At 44.5% G+C, this 25327-nt stretch overlaps 1 protein-coding gene across 2 annotated transcripts in view; it reads right to left on the bottom strand.

Annotated features, from left to right (window-relative positions):
- Positions 1 to 435: 435 nt before the first annotated feature.
- The window catches only part of LOC126427058 (ankyrin-3-like), a 59875-nt gene continuing 34983 nt past the window's right edge, over positions 436 to 25327 (bottom strand). For both annotated transcript variants that reach the window (XM_050089237.1, XM_050089238.1), the window contains 2 exons: positions 22728 to 22877; positions 436 to 1098 (listed from right to left, as the gene is read on the bottom strand). In XM_050089237.1, the coding sequence (XP_049945194.1) occupies positions 591 to 1098; positions 22728 to 22877 (658 nt within the window). In that variant the 3' untranslated portion in view covers positions 436 to 590. The remainder of the gene's footprint in view (positions 1099 to 22727; positions 22878 to 25327) is intronic.

Genomic DNA, 25327 nt, shown 5'->3' with positions numbered 1-25327 from the left:
TTGATGTTTTTAAGAAGTGCTGTAATATCTTTATGGTATTGTAAGAGGAATGGTTTGTTTTAGTAATCATTGTTATTTTTTTCACAGCTAATGTGATACTGTATCACAGTATTCTGAGACACAAACTAAGCCTCTATGGTTTCCTTGGGGATGACTGATGTTCCTGCTCAATACAACGTGCTCTTTTTCTGTTCAGATGACTGTCTTTGGACTTTCATCATAACTGTTTACTTAAAGTCATACTTGACGGACACTCACTGGCAGTGTTTGCAAACTGTGCAGTTGGCTGAATAAATAAATTGTTGTTGATTAAATTGAAGATTTATTGTTACTGTAGTCCAGCAACTTACCGCAACAGTACAGCGCCTTACTACCACACTGGCTGTGGTGTTATGTGTAATAGCATATTTTTACCAATTACTTTACAATAATGAATTTAGTTAAAAACATGTTTATTATTAATGATATACGTTTCAATTATTGTTGAGTTTTCATGGAAGGAAACTCGCTTCTTGCTACACACATTAGTGTATATGAATCTCACATTGTCGCTACTGTGGTGATTTTACTAGAGCAGTGTTCTATTTACTTCAGAGGCGTGTATTGTAGTGCCAGTCTCGTGTTATCCTGTCTATCCAGTGTTGGTGGTTGAACTGCCTGGCGCGGTCCACTGGGGTTTTCCCCTTGTGATTCCTGGCCCCGCTGTCAGCCCCTGCATCGAGTAGTGCAGTCGCCTCCTCCGTGCGGCCATGCTCAGCCGCGAAGTGCAGCGGCGTGTCCCCGTCCACGTTCCTGGCATTGGGGTCTGCAGAGAACGCCGCCAGCAGCCGCACCACGGCCGGCCGGCCGCCCCATGCAGCCCAGTGCAGCGGCGTGTTCTGGACCCAGTTCCCGGCCCCCACCTCCGCGCCAGCCCCCACCAGACAGCTCGCCGCTTCCACGTGACCCTCCCAGGCTGCCCAGTGCAGCGCAGTGTTCTTGTTCCCATCCGTCGCACCCACATCAGCCCCAGCTGCCAGCAGCATTTGCAGCTCTTGCACTGTCCCATCGTTAGCTGCCTTGATCAGCCTCCTGCCTTTCTCCGCTGCAGAGAGGGCCCTACACAAAGCACAGAAACTCTCATACTTTCCTTCAGACACACACTTCCGATGAAGAAGCGTATCGGAGTGGTACAACTGTAACCAATTCTAAAACTCATCTCTCTGACAACTGATAAATCTCCCATCTGTGATACAGAACACTGAGAAAGTTGTTTTATATTAACGTACAGATGCACAGTTACGTCATTCTCTCAAATTCTTCATGCACTCTCCACAAAAAATTCCTACACTCCAACTCTCAAGATACAAAGTTATCACATTTGGTCACTTTAATTCGTGATCGTTAGTTTTTTGACCTTAGAATTCTGTCGTTATAGAAGTTGTTTCCTTCCACTTCGTTCAGCCATTACTACATCTCTGTGTGCAGCAGTCCTCTCTGACACTTGCAAATGTGACAAATAATGCTAATGACGTCTCCTGCTATTTAAAGATAAGTTTCTGTTATTACAGGAGCAAAAGTAAACCCAATTATCAACAAGTTTCTTGACACAAACTCGTCAAACAGAGAAAGCTACTGTTAACCAGGAAACCATTTAGTAGTGACGTTTAGGGTACAGCAATGATACCAAACTGGACTCCTCTACCCCTACACACAATCACACTCATTGACAGATGAACATACACACAAGAACTAACACAAACAAACAAACACACAAACACACACACACACACACACACACACACACACACACACACACACACACACGCGCGCGCACAGAAACATACACATAGGGAAAGAGAGAGAGAGAGAGAGAGAGAGAGAGAGAGGGAGGGAGGGAGACAAAGAGAGAGAGAGAGAGAGAGAGAGAGAGAGAGAGAGATAGAGAGAAAGAGAAACTTTCGTCTTATATTCCTCTGGCCGTGATGCGCCTTAAGGCGACAGCGAGATCATGAGAGTAAATTAAAGTTTAATGTACTTGTCTCGATATGACAACGTTGGAAAGTAAATCTTGTTTCGTGGAAAGTGCTGCAGTATGTAATTTACATGCGACAATCTCGCTAGGATGGTTCTAAACGAAAATACCTACATGCTGATACAACACACTGTGCGACATGTGTTCAGGAGAAGAATTTAGTAACATTTTCTGAAACTAAAGTCAATTAAGAAGTAATGGTAAATGACGTATTAAATTAATGAATCCAATATCCGCTGATCGATAAAATATATAATTCCTTTTTCTAGAAATATTTTGGGCAGACAGATTTGCAAATGTTGCTGATTCTATTGAAAATCATACAGCTGACATACTCAAAACTCATTTTATAGTTATGATAACTGCATGAGATAATAATGGTTCTTTTCTATATAGAGAGAAACAAACGTGAATCCTGAATGACTGTACAGGAACCAACAGCTCTGAAGCCCTTTTGACTCCCACAGTGTTTCACTTGGTGTGGTCCCGGTGAAGGCAGTGTATTTATGTTTGCCTGGCACATATGTTTGAGTGTATGTGTGTTTTGTGCGTGTGTGTTTTGTGCGTGTGTGTGTGTGTAGTCTGGTGAAGGTGTACCCACGGTGTGACACTGAATGTTTGAAGTAGTGCTACTTAGTTTTTAAATGCACAGATCACTGACAGAGTCAAAGTCACATCTCCAGATTCAAAAAACTCCTACAGATGAGAGCCGGTCTCTGAGCTGTTTGGGCAATTTAATACGGAGCTATGGAAGCTGCTTCACAAACAGGCGTTAAACTATCATTACTGGTACTTTAATGGTAATCATTTATAACCTGACCAGAATCAGTGACAATTTAAGACACTTGATCTACTACGGTTTCTCATTACGACTGTATATTTTGTGGAATCCCCACTTTAATTACAGCTCGTTGGCTCATGAGTACACCCAGTGCATGATCCCCTCTCCTCCAACCCAACAGATTTTCTGGGTGGACAAGATGCTGCAAGTCTATATTCTGTTAGATCAGTCGTATGTGGGCTTCTGCGCCACAAAGTTTATCGCTGTTAAAAAATGATCCGCTACTCTGTACTCTAAATCTGTTGCTGAAGCAGCCACACACAATTTCTACAGAGCGATGAGTCTTTGCCTTTCATATGTGTGGTTATTGGGGCTGGTATTGGTACCACCCAGCATGGGCGTGCCTCAACTGTGAACCGATGATAGCCACCTTCTGTACACGAGTGATCTCTGATGGGGTGTGGTGTAGCAGGCAATTTATTGAGTGGTGTTTCTAGCACTGATGTACAATGGATTTGGTGGAGACCTGCAAACCATGCCCAAAATTGAATGCATGAAAATGAAAACTACACGCCATAAGCTTTCCTAGCATTTTCTCCCATATTTTTGACAAATATTACATACATATAAACTTTGTTAGTAATAATGAGTCACTCCCAATTCTTTCAGTATTTAGCAGCAGTCCTTCCACTGCCCAAAAAATTTCCTAACAGAACACAGCCAGTGGTGTGTCACTTTCTATGTAATGACAGCATCTTCAAGACTGCCTTTAGTGTCACAATGCTACAGTACATGCAGATGTAGGATCTCAAACCATGGGACTGACTGTGCTCCCATAAATTTCCTAACAGAACACAGCCAGTGGTGTGTCACTTTCTATGTAATGACAGCATCTTCAAGACTGCCTTTAGTGTCACAATGCTACAGTACATGCAGATGTAGGATCTCAAACCATGGGACTGATTGTGCTCCCATAAATTAAAAGTTCACTCTCTGCATATGGATTACTGTACGTAAAATACTAACAGGAAATGGGGTAACTTATGATTCACTCTGAAATGTAAGAATGACTTTATAAAATATTTGTTATACTTAACGGACTTTTAGCTGAATGATTCTCAAAACAGTGTTTTTCATTTATAATTTTGGCGCACAATTTTTCCTCTCTAGTGATGAAAAATAATGTTTCACCTCATGAAAGTAGCAGGAACACAAACCTACTATAAAAATATAATTCACTTATAATAAGATGTTTTGAGAGGCCCCCGGCCAGGGTGGCCGAGCGGTTCTAGGCGCTACAGACTGGAACCGCGCGACCGCTACGTTCGCAGGTTCGAATCCTGCCATGGGCATGGATATGTGTGATGTCCTTAGGTTAGATCGGTCTAAGTAGTTCTAAGTTCTAGGGAACTGATGACCTTAGAAGTTAAGTCCCATAGTGCTCAGAGCCATTTGAACCATTTGAGAGACAGTATGTGCCATAAACAATAATTGAAGTGAAATTAATCTAATGCACTAAGAAAGAAGAAGCCAATCACACTGAAAACAAGGAACATGCACTGAAGTGAAATGATACCCTGGAAAACCACTCAGAAAAGTTGAATTTGCAAAGTAATGTAATGAACATTAGTGACAGTTTAAATTTTGTTTCACATCACAACCGCAAGTTAGATTTCCTGCTTAGCATGAACAAGGACTTTAACAGATTTTTTAATCTTTCACTTTGAGAGACAGTTAATAGGATTTCTTTTCTTTAAAATAGTGATTTAGTGCATTGGTGATCAGTATATTTCGGTTTAGGAATGCACTTGAATTCCGTGTGTTTGTAAGTTGCTCTGTTGGTGAACATGTTTTTTCCACCATGCAGCTCCATTCATCGTTTGTCTACTATTCAGAATTGCAGGCAAAGTAAACTTGGAGGGATAGGAAACTGTATAATTTATCTGTGATGGGAACATTATCACAAATTACCTCCTACCTGCTGGTTCTGAGTTTTGTGGTCAGCAAGGGATTATTTAGATTATTCCCTGAAAAAAAACTGTGTCCAACTAATACTCGGAAACAGAATCTAGCTTGTGATTTATTAGATCTACATTGATCGAAGTGTATCTGCTAGATGCTTCATATGGAATGAGAATGCATTTGGACATAGCAGTAATTTCTTGTCTTTCGTGACGTTCAGTTCCGTGGCTTGAGATCCAACATCTGCAAGTCCTGTAGCATTGTGACACTAAAGATGGTCTTGAAGGTGCTGTCATTACACATGAAGGAATACACCACTGCCTGTGTTCTGTTTGGAAATGTTGTGAACAGTGGAAATACTACTGCTAAATGCTTTTACCAATGGTATAAGTCTTCATGAAAGTTACCACTTGTATCTTATAAGTAATTTTTGTGTCACAGCCGTCTAGCCTTTGAAGCACTGACATACGGTTATGTTCCTAACTAACTCAAACCATATTGTAAATTGTGGGAAAATACATAAGATCCGCAAGCATTTATGGAGATGATATTTAGGCTAGTTTTATGAGCTGGAACTGTTTCGTAGTCAATTACTGGTCTCGCTGTTCAAACGTGTGCAGTTTTCTGCAAATTTTAGTTCCTGTTGAACTGCAAACTGATTTATGAGCATTTTCCTTACATATCTTCTTCATCTTGGAAACCTGAAGTCCTTGTCATATTACGAGATGTGATTTAAAATCAGAAGCATGTGATGTTGCTGGCAGCAGCCATCCCATACTAATCTGGGTATAGTGTTGTCATAAGATGCTGACTAACGATGACTGTGGATGCCTCGTTAATTATAACACTGTATATCATGTTAGTCACTCATCCGTTAAATCGCATTTTGCTCACAGTCATATTAAAAATTGTTTTTCACTCAGTCATATGCATTGTCAAACCCAACTATCATTCTCGCTGGATGTGATTTACAAGCTGAGGTCTGATATAAAATATATCTGTACATTCTGGCAATAGATCTGACATGTTCCTAGCTATAGTACTACGAAAACTGCATTGAGCTCGATTCTTTATGAGAAGCAGTTTTAATTGGTTGGTTGGTGTGGTGAGTAAAGGGATCAAACTACGCTGTCATCTGTCCATTACCCAACATTCAAACAGCTCTCAGGTTAAAAACATTACCAAAACGATTTCGGGAAAGTACAAGGCGAAAGACTGACTGGAAACCACACTGAAGAAGAAAACAAAAAAGGCTAACAAAAGTGGAAAACGTAAACTAAAAGAAAAAACAGTGGATGGTATCAGAACAATGCAGCAGATGGCCAGGACTGGGTGATCACAACAGGAATAAAGGATGAGCGAGCCACTCGGCAACACACTAAAACCTCCAGCCTTAAAGACATGGCTAGACGAACTTGGACAGGGAAAATACGAACACCAAGGCTAAAAAACAGCAAAGAAAGAGTGAGGAAGAGTTAAAATAAAGATAGAAAAAGCCAGATGCTCACCATTAGATTGTGTGATAAAAATTCCCCTCACAAATAAAACGTAAAACGATGTCAACTGTTAAGACATTGACTCCCAACACCGTTAACAGTGTGATGGGTAGGTTAAAAGTCCACTGCAGAGCAACTAAACTAGAGCAGTCCAGTAAGATGAGGACGACAGTCAAGTGGGACCTACAGCAACACTGAGGTACGTCCTAGCGACGGAGGAGGTGTGTATGTGTCAGCCAGGTGCGGCTGATGTGGGGTTAGCAAAGGACAACAGACTCCCTGCGAGTGGCTTGCATGGATAATTATCACAGATTTGTATTCTCCTTGACAACACATAGTTTATTTGGTGTACTGACCGTGTGTCATTAAGCATCCCAGATCCTGAAAACTTTACAGCATAAGACCAACTGGAGATCAGTCTCCAGTGCGAAGATTTCCAGAGTTGGTTTACTGGTAGCATGTTTGGTCAGCCTGCCAGCAAGTTCATTGCCCAGGATCCCAGCATGTCCTGGGGTCCTAATGTAGGTCACCGAATGTCCGCTGTCGCCGAGGGCACAAATAGACTGCTGGATAGTTAACAGCAAAGGGTGGTGAGGGAACCACTGATAGAGAGCTTGTACGCTACTTAAAGAGTCACTAGAGATGACGAAGGACTCACCTGTGCAGGAATGGATATGCTGAAGAGTGCGCGAGATAGCTACCAACTGTGCAGTGAAAACACTGACGCAATCCAGCTAGGAGCTCTGTTCAGCATCTCCAACGTGAGCGTAAGTGAAGCCAACAAGAGCCATTGAGCCATCTGTGTAGACTGTTTCTGAGTCCTGAAACTCACCAACAATAGAGAAAAACTGCCAGTGGAGGCCACAGGTAGAACTGAGCCTTTTGGGCTTTGCGATAGGTCCAGACGAACCAGTGGCTGTGGTATGGACCACAAAGTGAACACATAGAAAAGTGATTTTTCTGACGTTCCGCCAGCACGAGTGGCTGGCATTGTCAAAGCTTCACCCTCCATTGCCGGTGGTGAACTGGAGCCGAGCTCGCGGCCGCAGACTATATGTACATGGCGCGCCAACGTCCCAGGGCTTCTCCGCCGTCATTTCCGGTGCGGTTCTCCTCTTGCTACCTGCGACGGTCGTTCGCTGCAGTACGGGCAGCCAGGATCCGTTTACCTTAAGGCTTTCCTCTTTCTTGTTGAAACTATCAGCGTGTTTTTGTATTTCTACAGCTTCTCTAAACAAGCGCGTGTGGTAGTGCTTCTCTACAGCCAGAACTTGCGTGTCGGCGAATTTTATTACGTGGTCGGTCTGATTCAGTGCGTGCTCTGCCACAGCCGATTTCTCCACCTGCCCCAACCTGCAATGTCGCTTATGCTCTTTGATCCTGGTGTTAATTGATCGTCCAGTCATTCCGACATAAACTTTTCCGCATGTGCATGGTATACGGTATATTCCCGACATTGCAAGTGGGTCTCTTTTCTCCTTCGCCGATCTAAGACACTCTTTGATCTTCCTTGTCGGTTTGAAAATCGTCTTTACGCCGTGTTTGCGCAATATACGGCCGATTCTGTCCGTCACTCTGGGAATGTATGGCAGAAAGGCCGTGCCCGACATTTCTTTTTCTGGTTCCTTACTTCGCCGAGTGTTTGGCTCTGTTACACTGCTAATGTAATTTGTGGAGTACCCATTGCTCCGCAGAGCAGTTTCCAGGTGTTGCATTTCTCGTTTGAGGTGTTGAGGTTCACATATTCGTCCTGTTCTCGTTACGAGCGTACTAATCATGCCTCTTCTCTGGCTGGGGTGGTGGTTTGACAGATTGAGCAGGTATCGGTCCGTGTGTGTCGGTTTCCGATACACGCTGTGTCCCAGGTTTTCGCCGTCCCTTGTGACCAGCACATCTAGAAATGGCAGTTTCTTGTCCTTTTCTACTTCCATGGTAAATGTTATGTTGGCACGGAGGCTGTTCAAGTGTCTTAGGAATTCACCAAGTGGTTTCCACACCACGAAAGTATCATCGACGTACCTGTACCACACCTTAGGTTTGCAAGTCGCCGAGTCCAGTGCCTGTGCTTCGAATTGTTCCATGAAGAAGTTGGCCACCACTGGACTGAGAGGACTACCCATGGCGACACCTTCCAGCTGTTCGTAGAAATCGCCATTCCACGTGAAATCGCTCGTGGTGAGACATGCATGGAAGAGCTTTTTGATGTCTTGCGGGAACATGGAACCGATGTGCTCCAGAGCGTCACTGAGTAGTACTTTCGTAAATAACGAAACAACATCGAAGCTGACCATTATGTCGTTTGGTGCAAGTTTCAGTTCCTTCAGCTTCTCAATGAAATGTCCTGAGTCCTTAATGTATGTGTCGGTCTTCCCCACGTGTGGCTGGAGCAGAGAGGCCAAGTGTTTCGCCAGTTTATACGTTGGTGAGCCAGGAGCGCTAACGATCGGTCTCAGTGGAACGTTGTTCTTATGGATCTTGGGTAATCCATACAGCCGAGGCGGTAGGGCTTCTGTGTTGCGCAGGTTTCTCTGTATGTCCGCCGGCAGAGAAGACGCCTTGATTAATCGATTCGTATTCCGAGTGATACGCTGCGTTGGATCTGCGCTTAGTTTTCGGTACGTCGTCGGATCTAATAGGTCTCGGATCTTTTGCTCATAATTTTCGGTCTTCATTACGACGGTCGCATTCCCCTTATCGGCAAGCAGTACCAATACACTCTTGTCGGCGTTGAGATTCTTAATGGCTTGTACCTCTTCTTTCTTCATGTTGCAAGCTGGTGGTTTTGCTCGGCGCAGTATCCTGGCTGTTACAGTGCGTATTTCCTCTGCCCTTTCACAAGGAAGGGTCCGAATGGCTGCTTCGGTGTAGGCAATGATGTCCTCCATAGGTATAGTTCTCGGGATGATAGCGAAATTCCCTCCTTTTTGAAGAACAGACACTTCCTCTTCGGTCAATTGTCGTTCAGTGAGGTTGACCACTGTGTGTGACATGTCAGGAATCGCCTTGTCGGTCTTCTTCCGGCATCTTTCAAACTTTTTCTTTTGCCGCTCAGTGCAGCGCTCGAGTTCGTTCTGCATGCTCCTGTGAGTGATGCTGTCGATCTTGTCCCAGTCGTCTCGATGCATTCTGCTACTTAGTTGATAGAAAATGCTCAGAAGTTCCCGATCCGTTCTTGCCAAGTCTCTCCGTGTTGTATGTATTCGCTCACGAAGAAAAGCTCGTTCCATTCTGTCGTAGATACGATGTGCTTGGGCGGTGGTGAATATGCGCTTGCATCTCAAGAACTTCGGTGTAGCACATTCATCTCGGCACCGTGACAGAAAGGCGAGAGAGGACATCAGTCGCGCTTTCTTCTTCCGTCGTACTCAAGGCGTCGGTACAATCTGCAAATCTCCTCCCCGTAGATGCATAATACAAAATTGTTAAGGCTTTGGTGGTCACTTGTTGACAAACTGCCTATTGGCTTCTGTCTCGGGTTCTTCGGCCGACGTTCATCTAATGATTTTTCTGACGTTTCGCCAGCACGAGTGGCTGGCATTGTCAAAGCTTCACCCTCCATTGCCGGTGGTGAACTGGGGCCGAGCTCTGGCCGCAGACTATATGTACCTGGCGCGCCAACGTCCGAGGGCTTCTCCGCGGTCATTTCCGGTGCGGTTCTCCTCTTGCTACCTGCGACGGTCGTTCGCTGCAGTATGGGCAGCCAGGATCCGTTTACCTTAAGGCTTTCCTCTTTCTTGTTGAAACTATTAGCGTGTTTTTGTATTTCTACAGCTACTCTGAACAAGTGCGTGTGATAGTGCTTCTCTACAGCCAGAACTTGCGTGTCGGAGAATTTTATTGCGTGGTCGGTCTCATTCAGTGCATGCTCTGCCACAGCCGATTTCTCCACCTGCCCCAACCTGCAATGTCGCTTATGCTCTTTGATCCTGGTGTTAATTGATCGTCCAGTCATTCCGACATAAACTTTTCCGCATGTGCATGGAATACGGTATATTCCCGACATTGCAAGTGGGTCTCTTTTCTCCTTCGCCGATCTAAGACACTCTTTGATCTTCCTTGTCGATTTGAAAATCGTCTTTACGCCGTGTTTACATATAGTCTGCGGCCGCGAGCTCGCCTCCAGTTCACCACCGGCAATGGAGGGTGAAGCTTTGACAATGCCAGCCACTCGTGCTGGCGAAACTCCAGAAAAATCATTAGATGAACGTCGGCCGAAGAACCCGAGACAGAAGCCAATAGGCAGTTTGTCAACAAGTGGCCACGAAAGCCTTAACAATTTTGTACATAGAAAAGTGATAGAAGGAAAGTGTCGAGATCAGTAAGAAGCAAACACAAATTGCAATTGGCATCCACAATGTGCGCTGCTGTTGTCAGGGATGGTTCAAATGGCTCTGAGCACTATGGGACTCAACATCTTAGGTCATAAGTCCCTTAGAACGTAGAACTACTTAAACCTAACTAACCTAAGGACATCACACACACCCATGCCCGAGGCAGGATTCGAACCTGCGACCGTAGCAGTCCCGCGGTTCCGGACTACAGCGCCAGAACCGCTAGACCACCGCGGCCGGCTTGTCAGGGATGGTTAGCCATATTAGGGAAAGGAGATCATAATTTGAATGGTAAGGCGAATAATGAATATGGGAAGTATAATTTGCAAGCAACTGCTGTCACCTAATTCGCAATGGAGAAACACCAGCCTTTACAAGGACGCTGGTTTGGGAAGCTCCTGTCGCACAGTGGTGTATAGAGTCCAGCAGCTGGAATGCTGATGGCAAAGCAGAACCACACACCAGGCATCTATAGGAAAGAAGGGGCTGCAAAGTGCTTTGCACAGCTGCAGCAGTGTAGGGCGATTAGAACCCCATTCGTTGTGGTGCAGGCACTGAATAACATTAACATGCTGCCAGCACATTTCCTTAAGCTGACGAAGATGGGGAAGCCAAGTTAAGCAAGTATCAAAGACCAGTCCCAAAAAGCAGAATGTCTCCACTACATTAAGTAGTTGGTCATCAAGGTAAAGTTACAGATGGAGATGGCAGTACAACAAAAACAGAAGGGCATGACAAGTCTTGGCAGCTGAACACTGAAACCTGTGAGTGAGGACCCACTGCTGCACCTTTTGTATAACTTCCAGCAGTCGACGTTCAGCCACACCAACAGAAGAGGAGCAAAGGGAAATACAAAAATCATCAGAATATAGGTAAGGAGATATTGAGGACCATTAATGATGATTAAAAAGATTGGAACGCTCAGGACAGAGCCGTGAGGGACCCCATTCCCTTGGATGTGAGGCGAACAGTGTGAGGCACCAGCTCGAGCTCTGAAATGCGTAGCGACAAAAAGTTCCGTATAAAAATCGGGAGCGGGCCCCAAAGACACCACTCATGCAGAGTAAAGAAGATGTGGTGTCGCCAAGTGATATTGTAGGCTTTCGTCAGACCAAAAAAGGTGGAAATGAGGTGCTGACGCCGGGAAAAGACCATTCAGATCGCAGTCTCCGGGTAGAGTAAGTTGTCAGTGGTAGAGCGAACTCGCCAAAAACCGCCCTGAGACTTGAGGAGCCAACACAACGGCCAGCTCACCATACATTCAAGCAGCTTGCCCAGAACGTTGGTGAGGCTGATAGGACGATAATAGTCCAAATCTAGCAAGTTCTTACCAGGCTTTAGCACTGGGATGATCATACTCTCCTGGTACTGCGATGGGGAGTCGCCATCGCTCAAGATTCAGTTGATGATGACAAGGATGTGGCACTGATAATCCACTGACAGACGTTTAAGCTTTTGGGAATTGATGTGGTCTGCCCCAGGGGTTGAGTCAGGAGAATTGGCAAGGGCACTGAGCAATTCCCACTCACTGAAGGGAGCACCATATGTCTCGGATTGGTGTGGAGCGAGAGATAGGAATTGTCGTTTCATCACTGTTTAATTCTCAGATGCTGAGGTGCGAAGATAATGATCCACGAGACATTCTCCAATTATGTGTGGATCAGCATATACAGCTCCATCTCGAAATTCCATGTATACCTGCATGAGTCTCATATCCGTAAAGGCATCTGAACTTGGTCCAGGCCTGGGAAGGAGAGGTTCTTGTGCCAATGGTGGAGTTGTATCGTCCCCAATACTACCATCATGCAATGAGCTGACATACCTGGACACGATGCTGTTTGAAGGCAATGACGTGCTCTAGAAATCCATGGTGCTTATGATGTTGAAGGGCCCACCTACAGTCTCTAATGGCCACAGCGATTTTGAGTGACCACCAAGGCACTGATTTCCACTGGGGCAACCTGAGGAACTAGAGATTCAAGATTCAGCTTGGGCAACAATGGTAGTAATGGTGGTCCTATAAAAAGGAGATTCTACAGTTGTAGTGCACTTGAAAGCATCCCATTCAGCCTTGGTAAGAGCCCATATGGGCAAGTGTCCAGGCGATGCTGGGGTAGGGACAGAAAGAGTGGAAAGTGGTCACTACCACACAATTCGTCGTGAGATCTCCAGTGGATATAAAGGAGCAGACCAGGACTGCAAACCAAGGGATCAACGGCTCAGTATGTGTCATATGCCACACTAAAGTGAATGGGGGCACCTGTAATGAGGAGGCAAAAACTGAGGTGAGTTAGTAGATCATTGAAAACCTTACCACAGCAGCAATCTTGGTTCCACCCCAAACAAAGTTAGGGGCATTAAAATCACCCAGAAGTAGGAAAAGTGGGGGTGGGGGTGGGACTTGAGAAATTAGGGCAGCTAATACATGGTGCAAAACTTCATCGTCTGGAGGGACGTATATACTGCTGATGGTAATTTCCTGCATTGTCCTCACAGCTCCCAAAAGTGTTTCAAAGAGCATAGGTTCGCTACAGACATAGGTAGATGCAGACTCCACCTTGCAGTCTGTCACAGTCAGTACATTTTTTGTAGTACCCATGTCAGGCAGAAAGGGCTGGGGTCGACATCACAGGAAACCACGTTTCCTGAAAAGCAATGCAAAACGCAAATGTAATGCTCAAAAGTTGTCATAATTCAGCGAGGTGGGAGAAAAAACCGCCGCAGTTCCACTGGAGCAATAGGTAGTCAGTCATTTGGGAATGCACGAAGGGATCAAGGAGAAAGTTTATGCCTCAGTGTCACCACGAGTGCTGGTATCCAGGACTGTTGCGTCTGAAGCGTCAGCAAGATCTAGGACCTTGAGGGATTCTACGATCTCCACCTCGTCCTCAGACCTGGAACTGCTAGGGACTGGTGGTGTTGGGACCACTGGTGAGCCATAGTAAAGTTAGCTTTGAAAAGCGCGCCACAGCACGTAGCGTGAAGCAGTCGGCCTCCTTTCTCTGACGGTGGTGCTGTTGTCGCAATTGAAGGCTTCGGTGTCTCCCTCTAGAGGGAAAGGGGAAAAGTGGGATGTTCGCGTGGGTTTATGATTTGGCTGTGTGGGCTCTTGTGGAGAGTTTGCAGTTGCGGCATGAAGAAGCGACTTCTCTGCTGGTGCCAGAGGGACAGCGCGCAGACCGCGGCATCAGCGTAAGCGACGCGAACAGCGGCTCCATGGTATGCGGCATTAACTGCTCGTCGCGAAAGGAGTCTTCCTGAGCGTGGGTCTGCGAGGGGCCTAATTTGCAGTTCGGCCGTATGCTGTCAACCGGCGAGGAGGTTCTGAAAATCGGCGCGCCTTCCTGCGTCCGTTGAAATGCCTGGCAGCGGGCGGCTCGGCAGAGGTGTTGCGTTGGTTCAGCCTGGGAGTCGTAACGCACCAGAAGTTGAGTATTGATTGTTACAGATTTTCTGAAGTTTAATTGAATTCAATGTACTTATTCATGTTAATTATATCAACCGTATATTTTGGGGGTTTCCCGCCATTCATTCTCGTCTGCCCACCTGCGGGAAGGTGGTAATATTAGAAAGGGTGGTCCGTTTGTCCCCTTTTGAGGACCAAAGGGGGGCGAGTCAGAGTAAATCTGTGGTTCGGATTGCTTCTTTCCTCTCCCAGCTTACCTACGGGTTTGGTTCAAATGGCTCTGAGCACTATGAGACTTAACATCAGGTCATCAGGCCCCTAGAACATATAACTACTTAAACCTAACTAACCTAAGGACATCACACATCCATGCCCGAGGCAGGATTCAAACCTGCGACTGTAGCAGTCGCGCGGTTCTGGACTGAAGCGGCTAGAACCGCTCGGCCACCGCGGCCGGCCACCTACGGGTTTATTCGACTGTTAGCCTCTGCTATGTCTGTGAAAGTCTAAGGCACCAATGGTTGTACTGTTTAAAATGCAAGGCACTAAGAGTGATCCATTCTCTCGCCTACCATAACTGGTATTACTAGACTCACATGTAAAAGGTACTCCAAGAAAGAAGAAGAAATTCCTTTTTCCTCGTAGTAAGAACGAGTCAATTGCATAAGGAATTCCTGCTCATCTGGAAGCTCTAACTTATGTAAATTTGTGTTTATGTATATATGGCTATAATCAAGCAAGGTTGTTAATGTATGCCGTAGTGGATTATTTTATATTGTTTATAGCCAGCAAGAACTGTTGTGTGTTTTTTCTATTCAGTACCTTTTAAGGCTTTTACTCAACGTGCTTACGTGTTTTATACAGTTAGTTGGTTATGAGTGTGTTTTCTTACCATGCAAAAGTTTGCCATTTCATTACGGGTAGAAATTGTTGCCTTGAAAGGAGAATGTTGTAACGGTTTGCAAGTCTCAACATGTGGTGCTGGAATTGCTGTGGGAAAACATATTCCCAAATTACCAGCAGTTCAAGCACCATATAGGGGGTAGGACGTATGGTTTTACATCACATCGATATACCATCACCTTGATTTTTTGGGAAATGAACCAACTTCAAAGGGCAAGATGTAGGCACCAGTAGCAACCATATTGTTTTTCAGTCCCGTATAGATATGCCGAATGACATGAACACCCCACTGTTCTAAATTGGTGTGGTGCTTGTCGTCAGATTGCAAGAGAAGGTCCTGGTGGAAAATAATCCCCTCGACCATGTTGTGGGGGACCATGTTGATGGGGGATGACAGGAAGAGGAATATGACTGAGCAGGTCACAGGCGAGCAACGCCCAGGGCTGGGCTCAGGATACTGTCTAATTTAGGACTGCCGCATTTCTCATTTTCGATAATACAGCCACTTCGTCAAACTCGTCCTCCAGGTTCTTGATAAAGAAAATAGAGGCTTTATAGCCAGAAAGCAGTGCCCATCTATTCTGCTGCAGACTAAATAACTTGGCGAACGATGTTCTCTCTTTTCCATACTCCTTTCTTCCTCTCATGGTGTAACTACGGAGGAGAACAATTCAGGATCATATCTGTCAACATTGTAGTTTACCCTGCCCTTCTTAGAGATTGCTGGCGCCAGTCACCAACAAGAGATGACTTGGTGCACTTTATTGTAGGTCGTGCGCCCTGATGCCACGCACTCTGATCAGAGGGTCTCTCCACAGGCGCCGCCCAGCCACAGCAAAGGCCACCTGGCATGATGGCTGTGACCAGGAGTCCTGATTCCCCAAGAAGATGGGCATGTAGTGCTTGGCAAATGTGGGGAGTTTGCAGCTCAGACATCAGCAGTGCGATCCCTGTGTTGTTAGGGGGCTAGGACCAAGAGGGTACCTGACAGCTGCCCAAGATGGATGGCTACCATGCTGGATAGTAGATGCAGAGAAATCCTCTATGGTGAGGGGGATGAAAGAGGACAGTGGGGACATGTTGTGTAATTCCTTACTATGCCTGCTGTTGCGTTCCGTCCTCGGCCACTAACTGTTCTGTTGGCACCTACTTTGCTTTGCTTGTAGTGTGCAATGTGTAATGCCAAAGAATCAGATTCAGTGTAACTGTCACCCTTATTTAGCCTTTCTGTGCATAATTCTGATTAAATTTATGTGTGTGTTATCTCTACATTTACACAACACTGTGCTCTCGAAAATTATGGACTACTGCTTTGTATTCGTGGAGGTGACGTCTGAGAGCTAGCTAAATGTGTTCCATCAGGTTCACACGCTGCAAATTATGTGGACAAGACAAGAGGAGTTCAGTATCATTCTCCTCCAGTCACTGTACCACAATCCTGTCTTCGTGACAGGGTCATAGTCGTTGAGGAAGACATAAAGTATGAAAATGTACAGGTTATCCGCATTAGTGTACAGGTAATCCTCAGCTGTCATGGTGGCATCGGTGACAGATGTCATGTAAGCCCAGGTGATAGCACCCACCACATACTCCGGCTCTCACTGTGCAGCATATATGGACCTGTGCATCTTTTGGGTAACTGTCCACCTGGACGGTGGCATGTCTGGACATGGCCATCAGCATAATGTAACCAAAAGAACATGATTCATCCTACTAGAACATACGTTTCCAGTGATCCACTGTCCAGTCTCGATGAGCCTGCTGCCACTACAGTGGTAGTGACGGTTCTGGCATAACCACGAGCGCCAGAACGAAGAAAAAGAACTCAAGACCAGAGAAGGCAGTGAAACGACATGGGCCAATGGTGCACTGATTAGGGCCGCACCATACCTGCAAGAAGTGTATATAAGCGCCGCTCCTGACAGCCTCGCCTGGACATTTGTGGACAGAATTAGCATGGCATAGCAGAGAGTGCTACGAGAACTGATAGTTGTGATCCACAAACTTTGTGACAGACTTGCCTGAACACTGCATGTTACACAAGACTCTGATTTATATTGCGTGTCCCTCATCGTTTGCGACACCTTTGTACATTAAAATTATGCATTGTCAATCTGCTTTAACGAAGTGAAACTATTAAAGTTATTAACTTGAATTGTTATATAGAATTCCGAGAAGGCAGCAACCTATACGAGGCGAGTGGGCAAGACCAAACAGTGGGCGACAAGGATGGGATGGTCCATCGACTTGGCGCTTGCATGTATCTTTTTTAAGTTCCAGATGCTTTGCAGTGCCGCCATCAAAATCAACTTCGCCACTGTCCTGTACACAACGATTTTTGAGTGTCTCTTCCCCCTGATTCACGGGTCCAGAGAGCAAAGTGGCCACAGCACATCAAGACACTGCAGGACGACCCCATTGAGGTGGAGCCTTCGCCTCCTCCGTCCCCTCTCGTCCTACCTATAGAGCTGGATCCGCCCACAACACAACAGTCGCCGCCTTCTACATGTTCTACACCAGGAGGTGGACGCATACCCTTCTGGTGGTATCCAGGGGGCCATTTTTGCCAGAGCACAGGCCGGATGGCGGGGTACGGCTGGAAGCTTGATGTCCTCTGCAGCCACAGCTTTCGGCCCATCGTTGCGCCTACACTCATTCATCCGCCACCATGGTCGCACTCAATACAAGACCCCTTTAACCAAGACGAAGAACGCAAGACCAGAGAAGGCAGTGAAACGACATGGGCCAATGGTGCACTGATTAGGACCGCACCATGACTGGATTGACACCTGCGGGAAATGAATATAGGCGCCGCTCCTGCCAGCTGCGGCCAGACATTAGTGGACAGCATTAGCATGGACTAGCAGAGAGTGCTACGAGAACTGGTAGTTGTGATCCACAAACTGAGAGACAGACTTGCTTGAACATTGCATATTGCACTAGACTACTTTATATTGCATGTCGCCCATCGCTTGTGACACCTTTTTACATTAAAGTTAAGTATTGTCAATCTGCTTTATAGAAATAAAGCTACTAACGTTTTAAGCTTAAGTTATTGTGTAGAATTCTGAGAATGCAGCATCCATTAGGCACCCTATACAAGACGAGTGGGCAAGATCCAACAATGATGATTTAATCTGTCCACATGCAAACTTGTATCAGATCATGCAGTATGCATATTCACATTCAACAACGTGTGCCAGGTTTTTGCTGTGAACCACTTGTGCTGGCACCAGAATTCTACTGTGCCGCCAGACCACCACCTGCCCTGCTGTACAAAACTCTGACCTCAGTGTTCTGAGATGGGATGTGGGCGCTCAACACATCACTGTCTGCTCGTGGTTTTACTGGTCTCCAGCCACTTTCTCTAGATGCCGACGACACTGGCACGTTCGAAGCCTCTCCGTTTCTGAGGCTATCATTCGTAGGCACTTAGTCTTTCATAACTTGTGATCTTTTATGTAAGTTGTTTTACGCCTTCGCACAGCCGTCAGCGAGGAAGGTCTTAACTTTCTTCTACCTGTACATCGATGTGCTTATTGGAACCATGCATAACAAAAGTCTTTCTCGACACACGTTCTGCTCTCTTCTTGTTATCCTTACTAACACAATTCTCGACCAGTCTTTTAAATACTGTCGTAGTTTGTTTGTGTTCTGTTCTAACATTTATTTCCTTCTCCAGTAGTTCCCTCATCGCTTTTTCATATTTTATTAGGATTGCGTCCCTCAGGTTTTCGTAACTCTATAAATTGGTATAATTCCTTTTCTGTCACGTACTTTACTGAGATTCACTAATTTTGAATATACTACATACAATATATTTTAAACTTTTTCCTCAACAGTATGTACACTGTGCATAACGATGTTGTATGTTTTGCGGTGTGCATGTTTGCTTGTCACCTCAAGCAGAGAGGTACCTGGCATTTCTACAGATTCCCGCTGTGGTCTGTCTCTTTAATAATTTTTTTGTATACTTTCTTCTCGTTGGCTGTTAGCATGCACCTCTTCTTGTGTTACATCACCTGCATTACTTTTATGCACGAGATTTGGCAAATGCTTGTCAGTTACCAGTTCGTGATATAACTTCAGAATAAGTGTTCTGTCTTCCACGATTATGTATCATTGTGTGTGAATTGTATTGTCCACCTATGGCGTACGAGGCTTCTAAATGTAAATTGAATCTACAGTTTATGCATGCCCATGGCTTACTGTCCTGGTTCACCAAAGCACGAAGTACTGGAATCTCTGTGGAACAGGCGTTGTATTCCCTTAAATTCACGTATGGACTTTGTACCAAAATATAAACTTTACAATTCTTCTTTCGCTCCCATATATCCCCTTGAATAATAAAGAAATTCGTATGTCACACAATAGCTTATTTTATTACGCCTTAATTATATTAAGAAAGCATGTTGAATACTGTCATTGTTGCTAATTGAGGGCATGTATACGCATTGTTCACATGCAAAATACATAGTATTTGACTTTAACAGTAAGTGCATTAGCAATGAAATCACTATATGGTCCTGTGCATTCACTACAAACATGTAATACAGCTCTCTTGGGAGCCTTACTATGCTTCGCAGCAGGTGCATAAACACACTGCCTGTGTCCAGTGGCCTATGGAAGCACAGTGAGGCTAGGACACAGGAGCATGCTACTCAGAATGCTGCGTGCTTTTGGCACCACGTCAGTAGAAGCCTTGTGTGTGGTTCTGGGGTCTTGCCGCACTGACGTCATTATCCACCACAGAGCGGCGGTGTGCTGGGTCATGAGGGGTACACACTACAAGATTCCAGTAATAACAGGGGAAAACTTTGCAGACACGAGTCAATTAAATAACAGCCACCTTGAGACCTGAAAAATGGACTGGGAGATGACCGACAAAGGCCATCGTGTTTTCTCCTTCTTCCACAATTTACAGGTACAGCTTCATCAGAAGCATACAGATCCAAGCCGTGCCGTTGTTCACATTGCGACTGGGCTTGAACGGAGTGGGCCTTAGCTAAAGTACTACACGCACATGTGGGGAATATGGGTCTCCTGAACATGTGACATTACATTCAACACCCTCACACATGTAAGATCTGTAACAGAGCATAACGACATCAGAGAAATGCTACGAGACCCAGACAAATAGTGTGCTCTAAGCAACGCAACTGTTAATGTTTCAAGAACACTGCACGAAATCTACAGACGAGGAAACTCATAAGGCAGATCTCAGACAAGCACATAACAACCACAACAACACGATCCTTGGGAGGACACAAACTCAGACACACCACAGACATTGACGTAAATGCGGGAACAGAAAATGACACAAGCACAGCAACAACATCAGACAAAGACTCATAAGATGTTCAATACCTGAAACAGACAAAGAAAGATAACTATAAGAAAGGAGGCATCGCATGTGATTTTTTCATTTACCTGATATGCATTTTCAATGCAACAGTTAAAAATGGGAAGGAAAACGACTAATTGAAGAACTGAGACACTCATTACATCTAAGGAATATGCTATATGGTGAGGCGAATCTTTAGGTACTGTGGTTCCACTCCAGCCTATGACATTGCTTAAAGATAAAAACATCATGCTCAGAGACATACAAGATAACAGCACACATACGACATGTATATGGGTAACTACATCTAGCCATGGCAACACAAATAGTGCAATAGTATGCCCTAGACAAGATCTAATTAGTGTCGCTACTCCATAGACAGTATAAACAAATACACTCGCAGTCACTCGTGATGTATTTCATTTAGTAAGGTTTCTGCCAAGGCCCTCCCACATGGAATGGCAACCACACAAATCATAATTTATATGTTATATTTTGTTTTAACAGTAAAATAATATTTGGAGATCATTCCTTTCCCATGTTTCTATTTTCTGTTCTAATTAATATCATTTATTAATACTCTATTTCCTACAACTAATTTAATTTATTTTGTAATTCATTGTTATTACCCTCCTTTTATAGCTCAAAACTAATTTTACTAGTGATGTAGAACAATGCAGTATTATATGTAAAATTGCATAATGCACGACATGCTTTTTAAAATGTCAGGTAGCAGGTCTTTAAATATGTAACAAATGTAATGCACTGTGCACTCACAGTTTTTCGTAAAGTCATCTACCATTATCTGCTACCATCGACAATCGATTTGCATTAATATAAGTCGATATCAGGATCCATTTACGCAGAAATTTCCCCATGCTGAGTCAAGATCTGTACCCACAACACCTGTGACACACTGTCAATTGCAGGGATTTGTTTACAGAAGACGTCGTACGCCACTACACACGACTCGACCTGACCACACGCGCAGCTGGATTGCCGGATTAACATGAGCAGCCATCTTGACCATTATGTAGTGACCACCGAAAATTTGTCCCATACTGGATGTCGAATACGTATTTCTCGCTCATCACAAGCAGTCGCCTTTACTACTAGGCTGCCTCGCCACACGACTGCACGTGTGACTCCCAGTTTCGTTGAGGCTGATGTTCCAACAAATGATTTCCAACAACTACTGCTAGACGACCTCATATTCAGCTCTCGTGGCAGACTGAACCTCCGTCTCTTACAGACGCCATTCATTCAATGGTGCTATTCCGGCTCATCCCGTGAAACGTAATTAGAGTGTCTGCAAAATGAACATGGAAATAAGTGAGGTCGTTTGATAGGATGGCCTACTAGTTAAGGCTGCTTGTTGCAAATGTTAAACAAGTATTGTACACCCAGTATGGCGCAAGTTTTCAGCTGTTACTAAATACTGAAACGTCAAAAACTAATTTGAAGAAAAAGTGCAGGAAATCACATAAAAATTAAACTTCACTCTACAACATTCCATAACCTTATTCTCCTGATGGATATTATTTTTACATCTTTTCCTTCATAATGACCCATCATCATTTCCTTTTGACGACCATAACGAACTTGTACATAATTATTTATTCACATTAAAGTAATATTTTAGTTACAATGCAAAGATGTAGCTGTAACACCAATTTGATACAAATTTACTTTAGGAGATGGGAAACCACCACTGAAATGATAGCTTTCACCCGACACACCTATTCATTCACTACATTTGGAGAGTAACGGTGTGCGGGACCGTAGCCCAGCTTCATGGAGACGGTTGCGAATGGTCCTCGCCGATACCCCAGGAGCAACAGCGTCCCTAATTTGCTGGGAAGTGGCGGTGCGGTCCCCTACGGCACTGCGTAGGATCCTACGGTCTTGGCGTGCATCCGTGCGTCGCTGCGGTCCGGTCCCAGGTCGACGGGCACGTGCACCTTCCGCCGACCACTGGCGACAACATCGATGTACTGTGGAGACCTCACGCCCCACGTGTTGAGCAATTCGGCGGTACGTCCACCCGGCCTCCCGCATGCCCACTATACGCCCTCGCTCAAAGTCCGTCAACTGCACATACGGTTCACGTCCACGCTGTTGCGGCATGCTACCAGTGTTAAAGACTGCGATGGAGCTCCGTATGCCACGGCAAACTGGCTGACACTGACGGCGGCGGTGCACAAATGCTGCGCAGCTAGCGCCATTCGACGGCCAACACCGCGGTTCCTGGTGTGTCCGCTGTGCCGTGCGTGTGATCATTGCTTGTACAGCCCTCTCGCAGTGTCCGGAGCAAGTATGGTGGGTCTGACACACCGGTGTCAATGTGTTCTTTTTTCCATTTCCAGGAGTGTATTTTATCGAAAAATACAATAAAGTGAAATTCTGTGTTTGGATAAGATCACTTGGCTAACGCCCTCATAAGTGGTATAGTGAATGTGGAAATCGTGCATGTATAGCGACAGTACTCACCTCAGGAAAGAGACGGAAGCATCATCAAATGTGGGAGTGGGGCAGGTAGCTGTGTGCTTTGCATCTGGAACAGGAGCCCTGCTGCAGTTTTTGTGGCCCATGTGCAGCTGACTGGTGGGGGTGACCTCGCTGTCTCCAGCGGCTGGAGTGCTGTGCAGAGACACAGGGTGTGGTCACGCAGTGCACGCAGAGGACAGAGCGCAGCCTACTGCAGACAATGCTGCTGAGAATTTGTCCAGACACAACTAATAGAACACACACTTTCAACATCAGTAGTGGGTCCTCTGAGACACTTACCCCTGTGCTAATCGGTTTAGCCCCCACACTAGTAGCATCGCTTAGCAAACAACAGGCTGAATAAATTAAAGTACAAATAAAAGATACAAGCTAAGGTCAACATTTAGGTAGAACTGATATGACAACTAGTCATCAGCGTAGTTTAAATACATAAAAACAACATTCCCACAGAAATAAAAATGGAAATAATCTTTACATGTTCAACTTGTACCATTATCATCAGATAGTATCGGTAGCTGTTAGCGACTTGGCTGTAGGATGCACAGTTGGTAAACTACAGAAGAGTAGGTTCTGAACTGTGCACCAAAAGAAATTTAGAGAAGCAAGGGTTACAGAATGTGTGATACTGAGCAGCTACTCCCTTAATACGTTTAACTGTCACCAAAATAGGCAAGTAAATATATTTGTTTCACATTGGCCAACGAGCATTCTCAATAAACTAGCGAACATTGAGCATTAAGATAAAAAAAGGCAAAGTACTCTATACATACACTTATGCAAGATATGTAATCGTAAGTTGTTATTCGAATGAAAATAGAAATTCTGTTTAATTCTTATATTCTACATATACAGTTCTATGAGACTGTGATAAGGAGATTTGCTGTAGAACGAAGGAAAGAGTTGGATTTAAATTAAGGAGACATGGGTTACATAACACAGGAGACAATGTAAAGTTGTGTAAAGACGCATTAAATCATTATTAGTCATTACATGTGACTAAAGTAAACTGTGGTTGCTACAAGTGAGGAGAAGATACAGATTGATAAGTGGAAACTCTATCAGTGATGGAAGCATACATAGGGTGTTTGGAAATTCTCTTTACAAACTACTAGGACTTTTAAAGGGGAGAGAGCACGTAATATTTTGTACAGGAACCCCGTCTGGAAACGTACTGTATGCATTCTACGACAGTTTGAGTTCACATGTTTAAATCATGCAATTCTGCTTCAGGAAGTGAATTAGGCATGATGTAGTACAGTTATTAGGTAACAGTCCGAAAGTAAACATAACGAAGCATCCATTTATCAGTTCCGCACATTTGTTTTCATTAAAACTTAAACATTACCTTCTGCATGTACAGTATGCTAGGTAGATTTTTTGTTTTGGGGTAATGTGAACACACAATATTTAAGTGATAATACAAACAAGAGGCTTAGCTGATAAAGGGATCTTTCGCTGTGTTTCTTTTGAATTGTTATCTAATAACTGTACTGCATCACGCCCAACTCAGCTGCTCAAGCAGGACTGGATGAGTTAAACATCTGAACTGAGACCGTCATAGGAGGGAAACGGTATGTTTCTGGACATGGATTCCAGTTCTCACTCCCCTCTACAAATCATATAAGTCTCTAACGGAAATTTCTGAACACACACACTCACACACACACACACACACACACACACACACACACACATATATATATATATATATATATATATATATATATATATATATATATATATATAATTGAAAACTATTGGGCGTTAGGATTTAATGGAGCATTTGTTAAGTGATATAGCATATAAAAATGATAATGAGACAAAAGGTCTTATGAATACTCATATTGTGGGAGATGTATCTGTAACTGCAATGTATGGGCTAGGGAAGGTCCTAACACTGTGAAGTTCTTTGGGCAGCCTTTAGAAACAGCATGGAGAAGTACAAGCAAGGCCGGCAGGTTGCTAGACAACTGACAGATGTTCCACCAAGAAGCACATACAGCGTTTTGACTAATAAAACCACCTCTCCTAATGTGCTAGAGAATGGGAATGTCCAAATTACAGCATATATCCTTTGGAACAACTGAACAAAATGCGAAAGGAAATGGGAAGCGTTGTGTGGATCTGCGCATTTTGTGGATCTTTCTGAGTTGTAGAGACTGGTCTGTTGTCTCCTGAAGTGGCCGCAGGCTGTTTGAGGAGTAAGTACCTACAGCTTCCTGCAGACGTACTTGTGTCACCTCCTGCAACGGAAGTCTTCCTCATGATTCTATTCAGCCCCGCACCCTTCTTCTTGGAACCTAGCACACATCTTAAGACGTGTATCTCATAACACTGTACTACTTGGGGAGAATAAACAAAGTTTGTTCTGTAACCGTAGGTATATTTCAGAAATGAACATAGAAAGTGAAGGAGAAACATAGAAATCAAACTGCAGTAGTAATGTGGAAATAGCGATCAGTCTGACCGTTTTCTGTACAGCACCTATTTTTTCCAAGGTTTAATATTTATGTCATGACAACATCAGAGATGGAAAGTTTTAAATTCTTTTCTGATCTCTTTGAACTGCGCTGCAGAGTTCC

The sequence above is a fragment of the Schistocerca serialis genome, chromosome 11 (assembly GCF_023864345.2).
Source record: "Schistocerca serialis cubense isolate TAMUIC-IGC-003099 chromosome 11, iqSchSeri2.2, whole genome shotgun sequence".
NCBI classification, from domain to species: Eukaryota; Metazoa; Arthropoda; class Insecta; order Orthoptera; family Acrididae; genus Schistocerca; species Schistocerca serialis.
Note: the sequence above shows the minus strand (reverse complement) of the source record. Positions and strands in the feature narration are given on the sequence as shown.